The 19,898-nt window shown below is 42.6% G+C and overlaps 1 protein-coding gene across 1 annotated transcript in view; it reads left to right on the top strand.

Moving 5' to 3' along the window:
* kcnab1a (potassium voltage-gated channel subfamily A regulatory beta subunit 1a) overlaps positions 1-19,898 on the top strand; it is a 74,741-nt gene that overhangs the window by 47,594 nt on the left and 7,249 nt on the right. Inside the window, exons 3-8 of the mRNA XM_070828976.1 lie at positions 7,263-7,300; positions 14,470-14,549; positions 15,260-15,304; positions 17,382-17,426; positions 18,497-18,540; positions 18,692-18,820. Of these exons, the coding sequence (XP_070685077.1) occupies positions 7,263-7,300; positions 14,470-14,549; positions 15,260-15,304; positions 17,382-17,426; positions 18,497-18,540; positions 18,692-18,820 (381 nt within the window). The remainder of the gene's footprint in view (positions 1-7,262; positions 7,301-14,469; positions 14,550-15,259; positions 15,305-17,381; positions 17,427-18,496; positions 18,541-18,691; positions 18,821-19,898) is intronic.

Raw genomic sequence — 19,898 nt, 5'->3', positions numbered from 1 at the left:
CTCGGCGACTTCGGCTTGGGTGATGAACGAGTCCACTTCTGAATCCCCAGCCTCTGCCTCCTCAATGGAAGACCTGGCGGTGGGATTGAGGAGATCCTCCAAGTATTCCTTCCACCGCCCGACGACATCCCCAGTCGAGGTCAACAGCTCCCCACCCTCACTGTAAACAGTGTTGGTGGGGTACTGCTTCCCCCTCCTGAGGCGCCGGACGGTTTGCCAGAATTTCCTCGAGGCCGACCGGTAGTCCTCCTCCATGGCCTCCCCGAACTCCTCCCAGGCCCGAGTTTTTGCCTCCACAACCGCCCGGGCTGCAGCATGCTTGGCCTGCCGGTACCTGTCAGCTGCCTCAGGAGTTCCACGAGCCAATAAGGCCCGGTAGGACTCCTTCTTCAGCTTGACGGCATCCCTTACTTCCAGTGTCCACCACCGGGTTCGGGGATTGCCGCCACGACAGGCACCAGAGACCTTACGGCCACAGCTCCGAGCGGCCGCGCCAACAATGGAGGTGGAGAACATGGTCCACTCGGACTCAATATCTCCAACCTCCCCCGGGATCTGTGAGAAGCTCTCCCGGAGGTGGGAGTTGAAAACCGCAGCGACAGCGGGTTCCGCCAGACGTTCCCAACAGACCCTCACGATACGCTTGGGCCTGCCGAGTCTCTCCGGCTTCCTCCCCTGCCAGCGGATCCAACTCACCACCAGGTGGTGATCAGTTGACAGCTCAGCCCCTCTCTTCACCCGAGTGTCCAGAACACACGGACGGAGGTCAGATGACACAACAACGAAGTCGATCATCGACCTCCGGCCTAGGACGTCCTGGTGCCACGTGCACCGATGGACGCCCTTGTGCTCGAACATGGTGTTCGTTATGGACAGTCTGTGACTAGCACAGAAGTCCAACAACAGAACACCACTCGGGTTCAGATCGGGGAGGCCGTTCCTCCCAATCACGCCTCTCCAGGTCTCACTGTCGCTGCCCACGTGGGCGTTGAAGTCCCCCAGTAGAACAATGGAGTCCCCAGTCGGCGCACCATCCAGCACCCCTCCCAGGGACTCCAAGAAGGCCGGGTACTCTGCACTGCTGTTCGGCCCATAGGCCGAAACCACAGTGAGAGACCTGTCCCCGACCCGAAGGCGCAGGGACGCGACCCTCTCGTTCACCGGGGTAAACTCCAACACATGGCGGCTGAGCTGTGGGGCTATAAGCAAGCCCACACCAGCCCGCCGCCGCACACCGCGGGCAACACCAGAGAAATAGAGAGTCCAGCCCCTCTCGAGGAGCTGGGTTCCAGAGCCCAAGCTGTGAGTGGAGGTGAGCCCGACTATATCTAGCCGGTACCTCTCAACCTCCCGCACAAGCTCCGGCTCCTTCCCCCCCAGCAAGGTGACATTCCATGTCCCTACAGCTAGAGGCTGTCTCCGAGGCCCAGGTCGTCGGGGCACTCCGCCTCGACCGCCACCCGTGCCACATAGCACCCGACCCCTACGGCTCCCTCTGCGGGTGGTGGGCCCACAGGAGGTCGGACCCACGTCATCCATTCGGGCTGGGCCCGGCCGGGCCCCGTGGGCAAAAGCCCGGCCACCAGGCGCTCGCATGCGAGCCCCAACCCCGGGCCTGGCTCCAGGGGGGGGGCCCCGGCTGCGCCATACCGGGCGACGTCACGGTCCCTGGTTGTCTTCTCTTCATAGGGGTTTTTGAACTGCTCTTAGTCTGGCCCGTCACCTAGGACCTGTTTGCCTTGGGAGACCCTACCAAATGTTTCCAAAAATCACTCACTCCCAAGGTCTAAAACTCAAATACGTTCCCACAAAGATAGCTGTACAAGTACACACACACACAAACCCACACACACACGTATCCAACGTGTCAAACAGGCAGAGGGTAAAAAAAAAGAAACTTTGACATTTGCAGATGACATTTGACATTTATAGATTTTAATCATATATATATGCAAATGAAATATAAAAATTTATAGAAGTTTTTCCTGACAGGACTCCTGATTAAGAAACATTTCCCATGCTCTCTGAAATTGACTGCATTCTTGTTAAAATCCAATCTCTTGTTTATTTGCATAATAGCCCAATTTGAAGTCATTCAATATCAGTTATTTCCATTCCAATAACAACAAGAAAAAAAAAACTAATTTCATATTCCAACAGAATATAATTTAATATCACTTCAATTGACATGCATTGGTAAATTTTGCATACTGTGCAACAGCATTCTCTATCTGCAATGAAAAAAACATCTCACCAGTTAATTGAAACTGAATTGATTTATAAAAACTGCAGGGTGGATTAATTGATATATGGCGTGATTAGTGAAGTCATCATGACCTCTCAGCACAAGCAAGTGTGCAGCTGCAGATAATTTACTATCTCTTCATTCACTGAAAACAGACTGACTGCAGGGGGGACTGCAGTGGCTTCACTGTGCTGTCAACACACAAACTGGTTCCAGTGATGCTAATTGGTTGGGAAAATGGAGAAAAAAAAGTGTTTGTGTACATTTATCATGTGCAAACTCATTTTAATTGGCTCTCAAAGCAAAAAAAACGTTGATGTAAGCGCTTGTGATCAGCATTATCTGAACCATCAGCAATTCTTTTTTTATTTTTTTTTTTTCCTTTCCTCCCACAACATACACATGACACCGGTTACTCAGATCCGTATTTTCCCTGTGATGCTTACTGCACTGATGCGGCGCTGTGGATTGATGAATTCTTAAAGTGGTTCTCCCAGCAAATCCTGCAGTGTAGAAAAGACAGCAGGGTGGACCTCTGCGTGTTGTCACTGTGGTACTTTTGCAGGAAAGTGGACCAACACATACTTTCCCTCTAGTTCTACAACACTTTCTTTCCTCTGTCTGTCTTCTACTTTGTCTTTAAAAATCTCATCCTTTAAATTCTTCAGCTGTTCTGTTCAGCATCCTAATGCCATCACATATCCTTGCAGTACTAAAGGGATTGGACAAGTTTAGCCATGTGTCACTCTTTGCATTTGTCTTCTTTCATTAACACCTCTATTCCCTCTATAGCTCTATTTACCCCTCAGTAAAATAAAAATCCAAGTTGTTTGTAATGTTCACCCTGAAGCCAAAGTGATAAAGCTGCAGGTGAAGTTGAGTTGAGTTGGGATTACAAGACACTGTCAATTTACAAAATTTACATACATTTTCTGGTAACACATATACACCAAAAAAAGTATAAAGCACAGATTGTGATGGTAAGATGATGTCATCTGCATACAAAAGTACTAAAATACTTATCATCTCCCTTCCGGTCATTACCACACAATTAACAGCTTTCATTTCTTTAGCCAAATCATTTATATAACTAGCAAACAATGAGGGGGCCAAAGCATCACCTTGTTTCACTAAATTTGGAACCGACTTGTGCGATACTCATATAGTCTTGCACGTGCTGTGGGATCACTGTAGGAGGGACTGTAAAGCCCTTTTATCTTCCACTTACCCCATTTTCAATAAATCCATAGGCTGAAAGATCCCTGTTGAGCTTTCTGAAAGTCTGTGAAAATGTATGTGTTGTTTTTACTAATTCTGCCCATTACATGAATTCGTAGACAATACAAAGATATGATCAGGATATGACCTTGACTTATGAAACTGATTTTGCTTTTACACAAGTAGGCCTTCCATTTCCAAATACAACAGGAGCCTTTCATTAAGTACAAAAGAAGAAAATGTAAAGACTGTGCTCATTAGGCTAATCCCTTTATAATTTAATGGGCCCTTGAGCCCCCACTGGGGGATAGATAGATTAATAGACTGAAACCACATAGATGATATTTTGGCAGATTCAGAGCTTTCTTGGGTCATTTTGATATTTAATTTGGTATATTTTAATTCCTCTTGCTTTCCCTACCTTTGCTTTATTAATGTCCACTTGAACTTCACTGTGTAAGAACCCTATTAATCTTTATCTCTTCCCTGAGTTTGCAGTCTGTTATGCTCTTTCAATGCATTTTCACACACATTCTTTCAGCTATTTTGTCAAATTGATGTTGTAACTTATGTTAAGCTGTGTTGCACTGTCAAGTGTTTTACATTGTTTTGTCAACCCCTGTGTTCAGTAGCTGACAAAGAGCAGACAAGACAGAAACAGATATAGATATTGATATAGCAGCACAGACGAAGACGATTCAAGTAGAATTGTTCAGAAGAAATCAATAGAACTTGAAGAGGCAGTACAGGAGACAAAGGCATGCAACAGAACTGAAAATAAGTGCAAAGGATTGTGTGTTTGAAAGAGATAGAGGGAGAGAGTGTACTGTATATATAACACAAACACACACAGGGCAATGGAAAGCAGCAAAAACATAATTTATGTTTAGAAAAACACAACAGATTGCCTTTGGTCTTTTAAAACAAAAAAGAGCTCTACTACAAAACTTTACGGGACTTTTCTTCCCATTTGAATGGGTTCCTGCACAACAAAACAAATTGTAGATACTTTTAGTTGATGATAATGGGGCATCCTGGTTGTGTCGTGTTATAGACCATATACATATAAGCTACTACATAACCCAAAAGTCCTTGGTTTGCCTCCCCCATGTTTCCTGTCGGTCTTTTTTTGCATCTCGTCTGGATGAACTTAAACTGAAAGCATAACTAGCTCCGAGATGTACTGCGTGCTTTTATTGGAGCTGGAAATTGATCGAACAAAAAAAAAAGTGACTCAGCCTTTCTATCAGTAGGCTGGCAAGCGGGAAAATGCTGAAAAAGAGTTAGGAGGTCAGTTAAAGTGAGACACTAGAGAGAAATGTTTCATCTAAATGTGTGCCATCTATCACGCTGCCAGGCACAGACTGGAGTCAAGACTGAAGAATCGGGTTCAAAGGACTCACACAAAGCTGAAAACACAAATGGCCCGTCTTGCCAAATCTACAACTCTGTCTCATTAGTTTCCTTATTCTCCTCATTTTCTTCCCCTTTTACTTCTTATCTCGTCCTTTCCTGTCTAGTACAGCGGGGCTCATGTCAGATTTATCTCTTCAGTGATTTCATTTGAAGTGCATCGTAAATATGAAAGTAGAAAAACGTAGCTGAGAGGAAACGATTAAGGACAGTGAAGTGTTATTAATCCAGTCAAACAAAGACCCATTGATATATATATATATATATATATATTGTTGTACCATGTGTATAAGTTACTTTGCCGGGAGTTAGTTTGAGCTCATCTGTTGACTTCAACACCTTTTCAGCCTTGTGAAAAATCACTGCAAGGCTTTCAGATTTACTGCTGTTACTGCTGCTATACTGTCGTATAGCAACATCAAGTGCCACTTACGGCACTTTCCACCAGCAGCTGCCAGTAAAACAAAAAAAAAAAGCAGCTGTTTATCCTTTGCAGTGCCTTTGCTTCGATCAAACAGAAAACTCAGCTGAACCTATAAGTGCGGCGGCCTTGACATTAGAGCTCTGCGGGGAGCTCATCCCATGCTGAGCCTCCAGCTCTGATAACAAAACACAGAGCTGCAACTGGACATCGTTAGCTGTGATTACAATTCCACCATGCCGGAGACAGCTTAAAGGGCTGATTGTACAGTTGAAGCATAGTGCGGTTGTCATAGTTACTTGTTAGCAATCGCCAAAAGCAACTTTTCCCAACAGACATTACCATTATTTCACCCAGCCACCCACTGCTGAAAAACTTTTGATTAGGATTCTGCTGATGATGCACGTTGAGAGCTGCAGCTTTCTCCTCTCTACTGAGTTAAGATAATATCATTGTGCACCAACAGATGTAATTTATCCTTAGGGTGTCATGAATCCTCAGTGGATGGTGTTGCAATGTATAGAGTAATGAGCTCTATTGTATAGCCACATCCCGTGTGATGAAATGAGCGGGATCGTTAAGTGCCACTCTGTTGTTCTTGGTCTCTGAGATACATTGGTTGTTTTATGAAGGTTGAGTGGTGGAGGTCAGCAGAGTCAGAGGAACAGCTGTGTTCCTTTGGTGGGAAACTGTGGGTACTGGGGCGCAGGCTGAGTGAGAGACAGACTGAGAGAAGGATTCCACACAGAGATAAAATGAGATAAGATAGAGAGATAAAGCAGGGATCAGAGAGAGCAATCTCATGGCCTGGAGGAAACTAGTATATGTCTCTCAGAAAAGGAGAATGCTTAATTAGTCAAGGGCTTACATTATTCTCCTAATCACTACTCTGAATGAATTCTCATAGACATGCTTATGCTAAGATGATCAGAGTTTTCTATTTCAGCCTCAAAATTCCAACATGTGTCAGGCTCTAATATACTGTATAGGTAAACTCTGATATATTGCAGGTGCAATAGCATGAAAGATTCATAAAATCTGTCACTGTGTGTAATAGAATCATTTTTCACTAAAGTTCCCTTTACCTCAGATGACGAATAAAAATGTGGCGACAATGTCCTTTGTCCTCTGCCAAATTTCAAATGCACTGCAACACAGACTGCCTCATATCTTGTCGGGCAGCCCAGATTGTCTTGCTTCTCCCCGAACACACATTAGCCACACAGCATTTACAGGTTTGCACCAGACATTTTTGTGATATAAAAAAGGTGTTTTCCTCTCTCTCTCTCCGTTTGTCTGTCAGAGCGGGACATTTTTAGACACCGAAGACTGTTTTGACATAATCTGAAAGGGAAGCGCTCACTGTCACAGCAGAGCTACATGCATAATTCAGACAGGGAATGTGCCGCGGATGTAGTGTCTCCTCTGGTTTGGATGGCTTAGCCTTTTGTCTGGCTCATCAGCATTGTTTGCAGGGCAATCAAGAGCATGTAGTCAGATGTACACACATGCACACTCGTTTTACCCACACACACACACACACACACACACACACACACACACACACGCACACACACGCACACACACACACACACACACACACACACACACACACACACACACACACACAGACAAACATAAGCACATAAGGACAGGGCACACAAGGTCTTCCAAATATGTGTGATCATAACAAACACAAACAGTGATGAGGGAAGAGCGCTAACAGGTGCTCAGACAAGCCGATCCTTCAGTATTGAGCTGCAGCTCTGAACAGGACAGATTTTTCTCTTAGGAGGTTGACAGCCTCCCTTGACTGGTGACACAGCCTGGGTATTAGTAGTGTTTACTCCAGGATGTCAAACACACACACACACACACACACACACACACACACAGGAACACACACTCACTGACTGAAGGTCTGAAATGTTTTCTAATTTGTTGAAATGTCTCTGTTCCCTCCAGGTACATGGGTGACATTTGGGGGACAGATAACAGACGAGGTATGAAACATTTTCCTTTATCTTGGTTGTTCATTTAATTTTAATGGATTCTACGTATTGATTTTCGTGTACTGTATATATGGTAGTGATGAGTATTGAAATGTGCTATATATGAACATGTGTACCAGATGTCATATTTCCAAAGGTCCTGTACTGAACACACTGACTTAACATACACTTTAATAACTCTTGTAAATAGGGAGGCAGGGGTGTGCTCTGTCTGTGTATCATATGCGTGTCTTTGAATTGGAGTATATATAAAATGCCTAACTTGTGAATGGAGCTGAAGTAAGACAACGTGTTCCTTGATGTAAAAATGCACATACAGGAAACAACTCCAGTGGTTTTGACAGACATTCCCACAGACTCCCAGGGGAAAATGACTTGGCACTCATGGTCAAACACTGATGAACATGCTGAGAAGGGAATGGCTGCACAGAAACCTCGCAGCAATGGACACTTACAGTAAAAAAAAAAAAAAAATGTTGTTAGATTCAAATTTAAAATGACCTTTAAAAAAGTGAAGAAGCCTGCAGGCCAAAAAAAGTTAGCTGAACATTTGGGGGGCAGTGGCCAACCAGATATTCGTTCTCATTTTGTCATTTGTAAGCACAAATTCAATGAGGAAATGATTCACCCGCTATTTGAATCATTCCATTTCTTCACAGTGTTACAGCGTGGCTGCACACAAAACATTTCAGACCCTTTTTTTTTCAGTTTTCACTCACACCCTTGTAAATACAGTGATTGCGTATTGGATTCTGCGCTCTGCCAAAACGTGGATGAACTACACACAGTGCAGTGTTCACACATCCTGTGTGGACACGCAGATGAAGGATGAAGCTGCTGCTGCTGCTGCTGCTCTGTTAATGTGCTGCTCACACTACGCCTCCTGTTTAGACACCGTGTTAATTTAAAAGTCTGAAGCACACCTCATATGACACGCTCGGAGAACAGCAGCTATCTTTGGGTTCAATGATAAAAGATTTTCTGTTCGTTCATTTTCTGTTAATGGTGCCTAATGTCCTCTTGTTGGCCAGTATTTCAGAGCATCAAAACAATGCCACATGGAGAGGAACAACACAGTGATTAAAGAAAGAGCTTTTTCTGTTTAGGACACACGAATCCCAACTCTGTCAGAGTCACGCTGTTGGCTGTCTGACAAACGTCTAATATCTCAATTAGCCTAAAGCGTAATTTATCTATTGCTCTCTCATATGTTATAATGAAAGAGGGTACGTTTTTTTCATGTACTAAAACAAGTCAGAACCTTCACAAGGACTTAAAGTGTAATGATTTAGATTGTTTGGATTGACTCATATTTGATGCTACAAGGACAGAAAAAGGACAAACTGAGCATCAACACATTATGTGTACATGTGCGTACTTTAATCCCCTTCACACTGTTGCGGAACTCTAACATGCTCTGATTTTGCTGCTGGGGTCTTGGCCTTGGTGCACACGCACACGCACACGCACACACACACACACACACACACACATACACATACACACACACACACACACACACACACACACACACACACTGAGAGTGACACTTACGGAGAAGAGAACAGAGCTCACCCCAGGGGACACGGAAACAGTAAGCTTACGTAACTGTATTATTTTTCTTACCTTAAGGCTTAGTGCCATCAACTCACATGATGCGCTCCAAGCTTAGCACCCCTCTTCCCTCCATTATTCAGAATGTCCCCAGTTCAATGTCACTGGTATCACTCAGACACTTCAGTCCTCCAGGATTCGGCTTGAACAGCTGAGATTCATTGGGGAATTGCTGGTGGGCTTACATGAAATCTGTTTTAAATTTTACATTGTTGACTGAAGATAATGGTTAAGCTCTCAGTTGAGACACAAACAACATTATTGCCTAAGTAAGCAAAAAAAAAAAAAGCCAGTGCAGATGGAGAGCCTCATTGGACATGCAAGCTTAAGTGTTTCCACAACAGCAACACTATTACCATCACAATGCTTTTGGTTAAAAAGTCCTTTGCCGTCCCGAATGCCCCCTGTTCAATGTCATTGTCATCAAAAGCACCCTAAATATACCACATGTCCTTCGCAGCGTTCAGTGTCCCTGTCCTCATTAAGAAATGAACAACAACTCTGGCACATAAACACAGTTACTACATAAAACCTGTGTGCGGGGTGCACACGTGAACTGTGCACTAGTTTGCTCCAGCAAACACTGAACACAAGTCTTATCTGTTCCCTCAGATCTTGCATCTAACTTTTGATAAAACTCATTCCATAAACAGCTTCTTTAGTGTAACCAGTGACTGTATTGATATTAGCCAAGAAGACCCTTCAAAGATTGGCAGCCGCAACCGCTCTTATGTCTCTTATGTCTAGGCCTGTCGCTGTGAAGGAGTTTACTCCGCTGTGATCTCTGCTGTGATGTTACCGGGGCTTCGCTTCCATTTTTACACTGTGCTGACCTGAGCTCTCCTCCATGTGTTTCACAAATTCTACAATCTGCCTCAAGTCCCACTCTGTGTGTCCCTGCTGGCAGCAGCCGCCACCGCCACGACCACCGAGGGCGCGCTCTTGCTGTAGTGGCCAGTCAACGTTGACATGAGTAGCACCGGACCACATTAAAGTGCTAGAAAAAAATGTGGACATTGTATTTGCGGCAATCGCTGGTCAATAGAGAGGTGCTGCAGGTATCGCTACAGCCCTGCATAACTTTGTGTTAAGTATGGAGTTGGAGTGTGGAGGTGATTAGCTTGGTAGAATGATTGGAAACAGGGAAATACCTAGCCTTACTCTCTTCAAAGATACAAAATACTCCTACCACCACCTCCAAAGTTCATGAATCTGTACAGAGAGAGAGAGAGAGAGATGTAAAAATAAAGTTAATTGAGGTTAAGGGGAGTTATGTGCTGTAACTTGGAGACCAGTGGCTGGGTGCAGTGACTTTTTGCTGTCTTGACATCACGGTGAGATTGCCAAACAACCAGAGGAGACTCCATCAAGTTACTGCACCCAGTCACTGATCACCAACCATAACATGTTGCTTTTACCTTTCTGGTTTTGTACAAATTAAACACACCACATATACCGTGTGTTAGTTAGTGAGCTTTAGGGGTGCTGGTCTGTGGATTGTTCTAACTGTGGACAGAGCCAGGCTCGCTGCTTCCCCCTACTTCCAGTAGTAAAGCTATTAGTAATAGCTTAGAAACCCTTAATGAATGATGTCTTATCAAGGTGCTTGTTTGTTTGTTTCACTGCAGTCCTGTCTGGGCAGCAACACATTCCCAGACAGAAAGCTCACAAGAGTGATGGTGAGATGCAAGTTAGTGATGCTTACTCATTGAAAAAGGCCAAAAGTGCATCCATAAATCATAAAGTGAATTTGAAGAAAGTGTCTGTTGTCGATGTTAACTTTGAAGAAGGGAGTGTGGTGGGGAGGAGGCAGCGCAGTGCAGTCAGAAAATCATCTCATGGCCGTGTGGGTAGTATGTGGGAGGCTACCATGGCCTTGATTCTGGTGTTGAGACAACTTTTTTTTCTTACTTGTGTCTGTTCTATGTATGGAAATCAAACCCTTTGTGCCCCAGAAAAAAAAAAAAAAAACGAAACAAAGAAAGACGCCTGAAGCGTAGCCACCCATACATTTCTGCAACTTTACAATGACTCAGTGTTTTTCTGAGGGTGCGGGTAGAAGTGCATGTGTATATGTTTGTTACAGGCAGATTGGTCCTGCAGTTTGTGCTCTGCTTAAAGAAAACACCACACCATTTGAAGTCCATTAGTCACGTTTAGCTCATCCAAAATGGCCCAAAGTCAGATTGGTGTGATGCTTCATCAGCCAAAAACACACTTTGTGACCTTGTGAATGTCACTGTAAGCACTCCATTACAGTGACTGACCTTTTGCTATCTTGTGAGACTCATGTGCAATCATCAAAGGCCAAACAGATACCCTTTAAGAAAGGATTTGATCACCCTGATTGGCTCTGCGTCCATGACTGTCTGCTCCTCTCTCTCTCTTTGCAAAGCTTTCTTCAGCACATTCCTCACCTCACCTCACCTCACCTCACCTCACCCTTACCTGCAAAAAAAGTGTATTACCATGTTTGTCCTTAAATTCTCATTACTTTCCATGTGCCCATCCAGCTCTTTCCCATTTTCCCATTCACATCCAACTTTGTCTTCATCCTCAATTTTCTTATCTCTCTTAACTCCCCCCTTACTTCACATTAGTGAAAATCACCCTCCAGTGCCCCCAAAAGTTGAGACAGAAACCATATCTGCACTCAGCAGAGACCAGTTAGAGAGAGAACATGCTGTTCATTTTCTCTGTCATCCCTCTTTCCCAAATGTTTCTTTCCTTAGCTGACCCCTGTGCTTTCTTTAACCTCGGCATTATCCAGCTCTATCTTTTCATTCTGCTCTGTTTGCCTTAATGGCAGTCTGGGGCTCAGAGACTGCATGAGCCATTTGGAAATGTGACCACTGCTCTCTCTGTCCTTTATTTCCCTCCAACAATGTCCATTCAGTCTTCTCTGAAAGCAGTAGATTTGCATCTGATAATGTTACAGTTGTTAAATTTGAATGAATTTTGAGATATAGTAGAGGTAGTACAGGTTATACTGAGCTGGGAAATATTAAAATTTCAATATTTTGCTGTCACAAGCAAAAGGCAGCAGAGAGGCTCCTCAAGGCTCCAGCAAGTCCAAAACAACACTTCAGTCTAATACAATATAACACACTTTTTTTCAAATGGTGGATGGTTGGAGTCAGAGAAAAATTGCCGTTGTTTAAAAGAAACCAATATTAACATTTGGAAGGAGACATGACTCACTGCAGCATAACATTATCATGCAACTTATTTCTTTGCTACTAAATGTAAAGAAAGGGTGCTTTAGGTCATTTTAACAACCATTTTCTAGTGTCACTCACAAAAAACATACATGTATGCATGCGTGTCTCCACTGGATCCCTAATAAGTTTAAAATTGATGGTAAGATATTGCTGATCATGTTCAGATTTGGCTCCAAGCTACAGAATAGGTTTGGAGCAGTCCTCTGACAGCAATAATGCTTTTAAATCAGTTTTTAACACCCATTTTTATTGACCTATCATCTCTTTATTCTTTTACTAGGTATATTTTTTTATGTTTTTATTCTTTCTTTGTTCTATTTATTTTATTACATCATGTTTCATGCCTGGGTTTCATTACATCTAAATTCTTGTCCTAACCCTATTGTCTTGCTCTATTCCTTGAAGAGCTGTACTTGTCATTGTGTCATCAAAGACACTAATAAAACAAAGTTTATTACTACTGGGTCATTATCGCGTAGGCTTGGACTGCTGCCCAGTTTGGGCTGGTTGCAGAAGGTTGAGGCTGATTCCCAGAGGAGAGATTATCTAATTCTTCTAGAAACAACTCCTCCGCTGTCTGCCACCACTGAAACGGCTACACACACACACCTACATATACTGCACATGCGCTTGCAGGCATACGCACAAAGCCAGACAAACAGATTTCATGCACACATGTAAACACAAACACACAGGCACCATGTGCACAAACACACCCTTCTGTCCCTACACGGTCACAAACCAACTCATGCGCACACAGAACTCTGCAGGGAGATGATGGCAAATTCAAGTCCCAGTGTAATAAAACTCACCACAGGAAAATTGGATCCTGGTTTGATGATTTATGGTCACCATGTCTTCAAAAAAAATCGAGGAATATCTGCACAATATGCCACGCATACACGCACACTGAGCACGAACACTTATTAACCAAAGAGGAATGAGTTGGTGCTATTGTGCATCTTTTGTCAAATGATTTTTCACAGATAATTACACTGTGATCCCACTTGCTCAATAAAGTCTGCACTTCAACAGATTTACAGAACAACCACACAAGCTTCTTCAGGAGACTTGAGTGCGCTGCTGCATCATACGCACACAGGACTCACACAGTGCTGTGCTCACTGCAGCATATACAGTATCTGACGCATTGTTAGATTTTTTTTTTTTTTTGCCAAAGATCACAGATTTTTAAGCCTTTGTGGCTCAACACACTGTTTGGCTCTGCCATGCCTACTGCACTGCAGCTCATTTAGTATTTCATGAGCCCTACCTCCAGCCCAGCGTCCACCCGAGGGCTCTAAGGGACGAGCTATGTTCAATCAGAACAGTTTGTATAAAGGTCATAGTGTTGGACTCAGCTGCTCACAGAAAAAGTTGCATAAAGAATGAAAAAAGAGAGCTAGCGTGAAAAGTTCAAACCTTAGCTTACTTTTTCACCTTCACACAGCTGAACAGTCACCAGCGAGAAATGAGCGTGAATGTTGTATTGTCGGTTTTTGAAAGTTACACAACGCGCCCTGATCTAGTGTCAGAGAGGTGAGGTGTAGTTCCTGGAGCTATTCGAACATCAAACAAGTGCCTCTGAAAAAGTAAACTGGAAACTTATAATAACTATGATAAGTTCTCCTGCATGGGAGAAGTTATTATAGTCACTCCTCAATCCCTGTTGTGCTGACTTGTGGGGAGTGATGTTGTCAGCCAAGATGTCAGATATTAACTCTCTATATTCTGCATTCACTTCATAATCTATTTTTACTGTAATATTTTCAGACTGAAACTGTACAATGAAATAAAATGAAAAATAAAATAAAAAGACAGCTCTTAGTAGTGTTACTTTTAAACTATTCTCAGGCTTTTATTTGATTAGTTCTCTGTGGTAGGATGTGCATGATTAGAGTTGCTTGGCCTTGGTCTCTGTCTTCTGTCCCATTACTTGCCTCTCGTGGCTGTTTCGGTGCGACCTGTTGAGTCTGTTGTATTCAAATAAGCTGCTGTCTCGACTTTCCTGTATATAAGCAACAGTTAATACTCGTGCCTTGAGGGAGACCTCTTGCTGAAATGCATCAGCAATAATATCTTAATAAAATATGAAGCTGCTGCTTTGATGGTGCGCCAACTTTTTCTTTCATGTAGATTTCTATATGGAAGATACTGATATGCCAGAATGTTATGGCTCTTAAATGGCTGTTTCCTTTTGCAAAGTGTCTGAAAAGAGTGATTTTCAGCTTAAATAAAATCTAAAAGAATAAAATATTCAGCAGATTGACCTTTCTGTGTTCTCTCTTTGTATGTGTGTGTGTGTGTACACTGACCTCTTGCCAGGTTGCAGAGCAGCTAATGACTATTGCCTATGAGAGTGGAGTAAACCTGTTCGACACAGCTGAGGTCTACGCAGGCGGCAGGTGGGTGTCATACAAACCTCTCAGTTGGTTCACAGTTCAATTGAGCTTATAACAATCTATCCATGTTTAAGTGTGAGCAGGTGCAGACGTCTGGCCCCACTGTTAATTGTTACTAAGGTTTCATTTAAGCCTAAGAGTCTAATCTGTTCCTCTCATTCAGTGAAGTGACCTTGGAAAAAGTTTCCACACTATTTATATATAACATATAGTTTAGACTAGATGTTTAAATTCACTTGGACCAAAAGGAAATCACTGTTGTTAATGTGGCCGCTTTGCTCAAAGCAACCTGAGCCTTTGCTTTTGGACATTGCTGAAACATGAAGAATCGTTACGTTACGTTAATCACTGTGAACTAATCAGCAGGATCAGATTTAACAGTTCGATTGAGTTTCATTCAACAAGTTTAGGCTGATATCACATTTAAAAAAATGTCTACTGTTAAAAACAATCCATGAGGAGCAATAAGGCGTAATTTCCTTTATCTTAATCGACCTAGTCTGCGTTAATAAAAAGAAATAATAATACACAAATTCTGCCTTAATTTTCAGACTTTTTGAACGCATCATCTAACTGCCCTTTCGTGAGCAAACTGGTTTGCCATGTTTTTAATGCACTGGGGGGTTGTTTAGCAAATGAGTTGCGGGGTTGATGTGTGTTTACAAATTCAAATTCATTGCAATTTAATGAAACACATTTATTTTGCCTTGCAGGGCTGAAATCATTCTAGGAAACATTATCAAGAAGAAGTGCTGGAGGTAATGGCAGCATAAATATTTGTGTGTGTGTGTGTGTGTGATGGGGAGAAAGATGGAGAAGGATGATGTGCATGAATGGTGCAAGAGGCAGCGACAGAGGTGTGCGTGACATGTGTATGAAAAAACGACAGAGGGGAAGGGACCGAGAGGTATTTATTCTCTGACGTGTGCAGAAGCGCATGTAAGCGTGTCGTAAGTGTGAGCAAGAGACGCTCATGTTTGACGTTGAAGTGAGAAATACTAAGAGATGCTGAGATGTGATCTTGCTATGATCTTTGCCTTGTCAGAGTTTTGTTTTTATTTCTGCAAATCAGACTGCATTCCTTATTTGCATCAGTTTGTGTCTTTCCACACACACACACACACACACACTGCATCACAGTACGGCTGCATGAAATAGTTACTTTCTAAGAGTCGGCCTGCAGGCATTTTCAGTTTCCACAAATTTCAAATATTCCCTTTATGGAGTTATTTAAACATGCTCCATTTTTATTATTCATAAGAAACAGGGAGGAGTGAATCACAGTAACATTAAAGGAAGTAACTGACGGGGCCCTCTCTCTTACAATAACACCAACCTCTCTATAATATGTCAGACTGAAGCTAGTCGTTCCGTCATTATGCGGTTTAAGCTGGGGACAAACCTTAGGACTAGCTAAAACCTACAAACTCTGGACAGACCACACATACGGGGTCTTTCCATCAACTTGCTTAGATTTTTATGCCGTTATGTGTTCCCGCCAAAACATGCCTGTTAGAAACGAGCCGATCGCTTGGCCTCCTATATTACTGCTTGCAGCTTTCTTGAGAACTGATCATCCAAATAAGCTTTTTCTTAACCTTTTATATGTAGCCATTTTATACATAGTCGTTGCTAACAGTGAGGTATTTGGTATTTGGGATCAGGCTATTACCTTCAATGTACTGTAATGAGCGATGGAGAGCGAGCTGTGCTCATCATGCCCTCTCAACACACCACACAGTGTGTACTTCTAGAAGTAGTAACACACTACTAATAATTATACCATGTGGATCACAAGAGCTTGCATGTGCCCATCCTTGGGTCCTCACCGATACGCCCGTCAAGTGTGAAGTTGATTGGATGAACAGTTGTTCAGAAAATCTAAGGACAGTCAGACATTTATACATAAATACAGAGAGACAGAATCTTCTCCCATTTTAGTTCAATGTGCCGAGCTGACTACATAACACTGGTAGGTGGTTTGATGCTGGTGCACTAAAGACGCACTGAACTTGACATTTCAGTCTCTGAGTGTCTCCATGAGTTTACAGAGTGGAGGTTTATAAGTGGAGGAAAGAACAGGCAGTTCTGAGGATCTGATGATCCACTTTTTACCACTAGTTCAGACTTTATGGGAAACTGATATGAGCAATGTAGCACACAGCTCTCAGTGCTGGTTGCATTTGAATGTTTTAATTCAAAATGACGTTATTCAGTGTTCACACACACACACACACACACACACACATCAGCACATATCGGTTCCCCACATGTGACTCAAGTCTGCAGACGCTCGTCACTGTTGGAAACTTCCACATTCAGTTGGCAACTCTGTAAAAGTCACTTGATGGAGAATAATGTGTTTGTTAAGTTTCTACTTTGATGCGATTTAACAGAAAACATGTTTGCTTGGTTAATATGTGGAGAGGTAATAATTTAACAGAGCACCAGACGTGTAATGGCCGGGTGTCACTGAAATCCCTTAAGTACCATGTGGGTGGCATATTCACACCTGTTGTACGTGCCACCAATGAGTCCAACAGCTTTGAGGAAAAGGGGGACATTTGCTCACATTAAACTGCGTTAGACTGCAAATGAAGGGACCTCAGTGACAGTGAGAACAACCGATTATGGTTTTAGCAGAGTGACTCAGCGGAGAGAGCAGGATCAGCACTGTGGGGGATAAGCACTTGCGTGATGGGACCAGATGTGGTAGCAAAGAACGTGGTGATGGACGTGCGGAGCCCCTGTATGTCTAAATAAGAGAATACACTGAGCGAGTGCAATGCATTATGTATCACTCACTATTCTGCATCTCTCTCTGCACATTCTCAGGCGATCCAGCTTGGTCATTACAACTAAACTCTACTGGGGAGGAAAGTAAGTAAGAAGGCCATCACACACTGACACACTAATTAAAGTTGAATATAAACTGTCAAAAGACTAAAACTTATACTTGTGTGTGTATATATATATATATATATATATATATATATACTACTAAAATACTTGAAACTTCATAGTAATAAGCGTAAAGGCATATTGAGAATTTGTAAGAGAAATTTCTTGTGTATCTCGTTTAACATCTGCCAAAGTATGATAAAATGGCCAATTAAGACACAGCAGTTGACATTTACTTGCCTTGCACAGTTAGCACTAACTAATTACTTACTTTGAAATTGTAAAACATTCATTCAATATTATTAAAGATGTCATTAAGTAAAATTTCAAATGTGTTAAGAATAAATAAACTACAAAAACAAGTCAGTAATCAAATCAATTGAATATTCACAAAAAGGAATTACACGACATATGTCCTTGAATGTAAAGTATTTATTGTCTGTTTCAAAGACAATAATAACTTTTTTTTAGAGGTCTGTTACAACCTGAGTAGCATTGTGTCACCAATTCCTCTGCTGAGTCTGGAAAGAGACAGAGGGGGGATAAAGAAATGTTTTAGAGTGGACACACACACACACACACACACAGAGAGGCTGTAAGACTCCTTAGAGCGGTCAGTCCAACTGGGTCTGGTGATAAGGGTGACGTTATTCTGTCTTTCCTGAGCAGAAGATTCAGTCCTCCACCTCTCCGGATGCATAATGATGGTGAACAGTTGAAAGCGCACTGACCCATTTTATTAAAATAGCCTGAAATGCACATTCTCATTTCACGCCCCCCAGCCAGGGTCAGGTCATTTAGGTTTACTCTCTGTCTGCCTGGAGAGCTAGATGATTGATATCTAAAAGGTTTTTAAAGTTACTTCAAAGTTCTAGATTCAAAAGTGCCAAATAACTCAAAGAACACTGAAGTCACTTTAAGGCACGTGTGTGTGATTAGTGGCTGCATGTTACCCATGAAACGCAGCAACATAACTACACCAGAGTAGCTGGAAAAGTTAACTAAAAATGCAGAGACAGACTGATCATTGTTTGTGTTTGTCCCATCAGAGCAGAGACGGAGAGAGGCCTGTCAAGGAAGCACATTATTGAAGGTAAGACTTGGAAAAACACCGACATAAACAGCAAATTTAGACTTTTAGTTCTTCACTTACGGCAAACCTTAAATAAATGTTCTTTCCTACACAGTCCTTTATTGTGTGACCCTTTACTGTCTCAACCCCCGCACCTCTCTGCGTCTCTCAGGTCTGAAAGGCTCTCTACAGAGGATGCAGTTGGAGTATGTCGATGTAGTTTTTGCCAACCGTCCTGACAGCAACACTCCCATGGAGGGTGAGTCAGCCAATCAACATTCAACTTCATACCTGAGTAACGGTCACGTTATTAAGAGCTACACGTCAGAGTAGTCTGACTTTGACGTTATTTGTCTTGGTGCTTATGTTTAGGGGTATCGCCCTTCGCTGTTTTTGCAGCAAACTCATTTCACAGTTTTCAATCAAGCTGCGAGAGCGCCGCCACTTTTGTTGTGCTGTCTTAAAAAGTGCTGTCTCAGCTCAAGTGAGCTGCCCTTACATTTTACAAGTTTATTTAAATGGGACCAACACACAATAAACAATACATTGCAAAACTTGAAATCTGATGCACTATACAGCGATAACAGCTAGTGAACAAAAGGACACACAGCATTGCCCGTTAGATACTAGTGTTTAAATGAAGTGTTAGAAGATGCTGTTCACTAAGTACATAATCACAGGATGCATGTAGTATTCACAGAGCAGTTATGGTTGTCAGATCGATTCTCTGACGTCCAGTTTCTAGTGTGTCCGTAAATTGCCGCTACCACCAATAATTAAAATGACAACGTGTATAAAAATGGCATTTTTTGAAACCCTTTTTAAGAAATGTAGTGGTTTTAATTAGGGGACTGCTTGTTAAGCTTAACAAGACTTCCTAGACAACCTTAATTCATCTCAATCAAAATACAAAAATAGACACACCTGCAGAGGCCAAATGAAAATAGATTCTGGGCAACTCAGGTCATATATTCCCCATATCATAGACTGATATGCTACCAATAGTTTAATGATACGATTGATATTTTGGAAGCTCTGTTTTGATCATTTGGTGCTGCAGTATTGCAGTGGATGTGACACTGCGCACACACCAAAGGCAGCTCTCACTTTTCTATAGATTTCTTCCATCCTTTTGAATCCAGCTTACTTTTTCCCCACCATCTGCACTCACGGTTCATTTCCTATTTAATTCCTCCAACTGTTAGATCTATTGCTCTTCCTTCCTCAAACTTATTCTGCACTCCCTCTCCCTCCGCCTCTTGTTATATTGGCCCGGAAATTGAGGAAAGCGCGACGTAAATGTGAGCACAGTGAGCACAATGTCAGCATGTTGCTGCAGCTGGATGGCAGGAGTGCAGAGAGGAAGGCAGGAGTTATAA

Source organism: Pempheris klunzingeri, chromosome 4 (genome assembly GCF_042242105.1).
Source record: "Pempheris klunzingeri isolate RE-2024b chromosome 4, fPemKlu1.hap1, whole genome shotgun sequence".
Taxonomy (NCBI): Eukaryota; Metazoa; Chordata; class Actinopteri; order Acropomatiformes; family Pempheridae; genus Pempheris; species Pempheris klunzingeri.
Note: the sequence above shows the minus strand (reverse complement) of the source record. Positions and strands in the feature narration are given on the sequence as shown.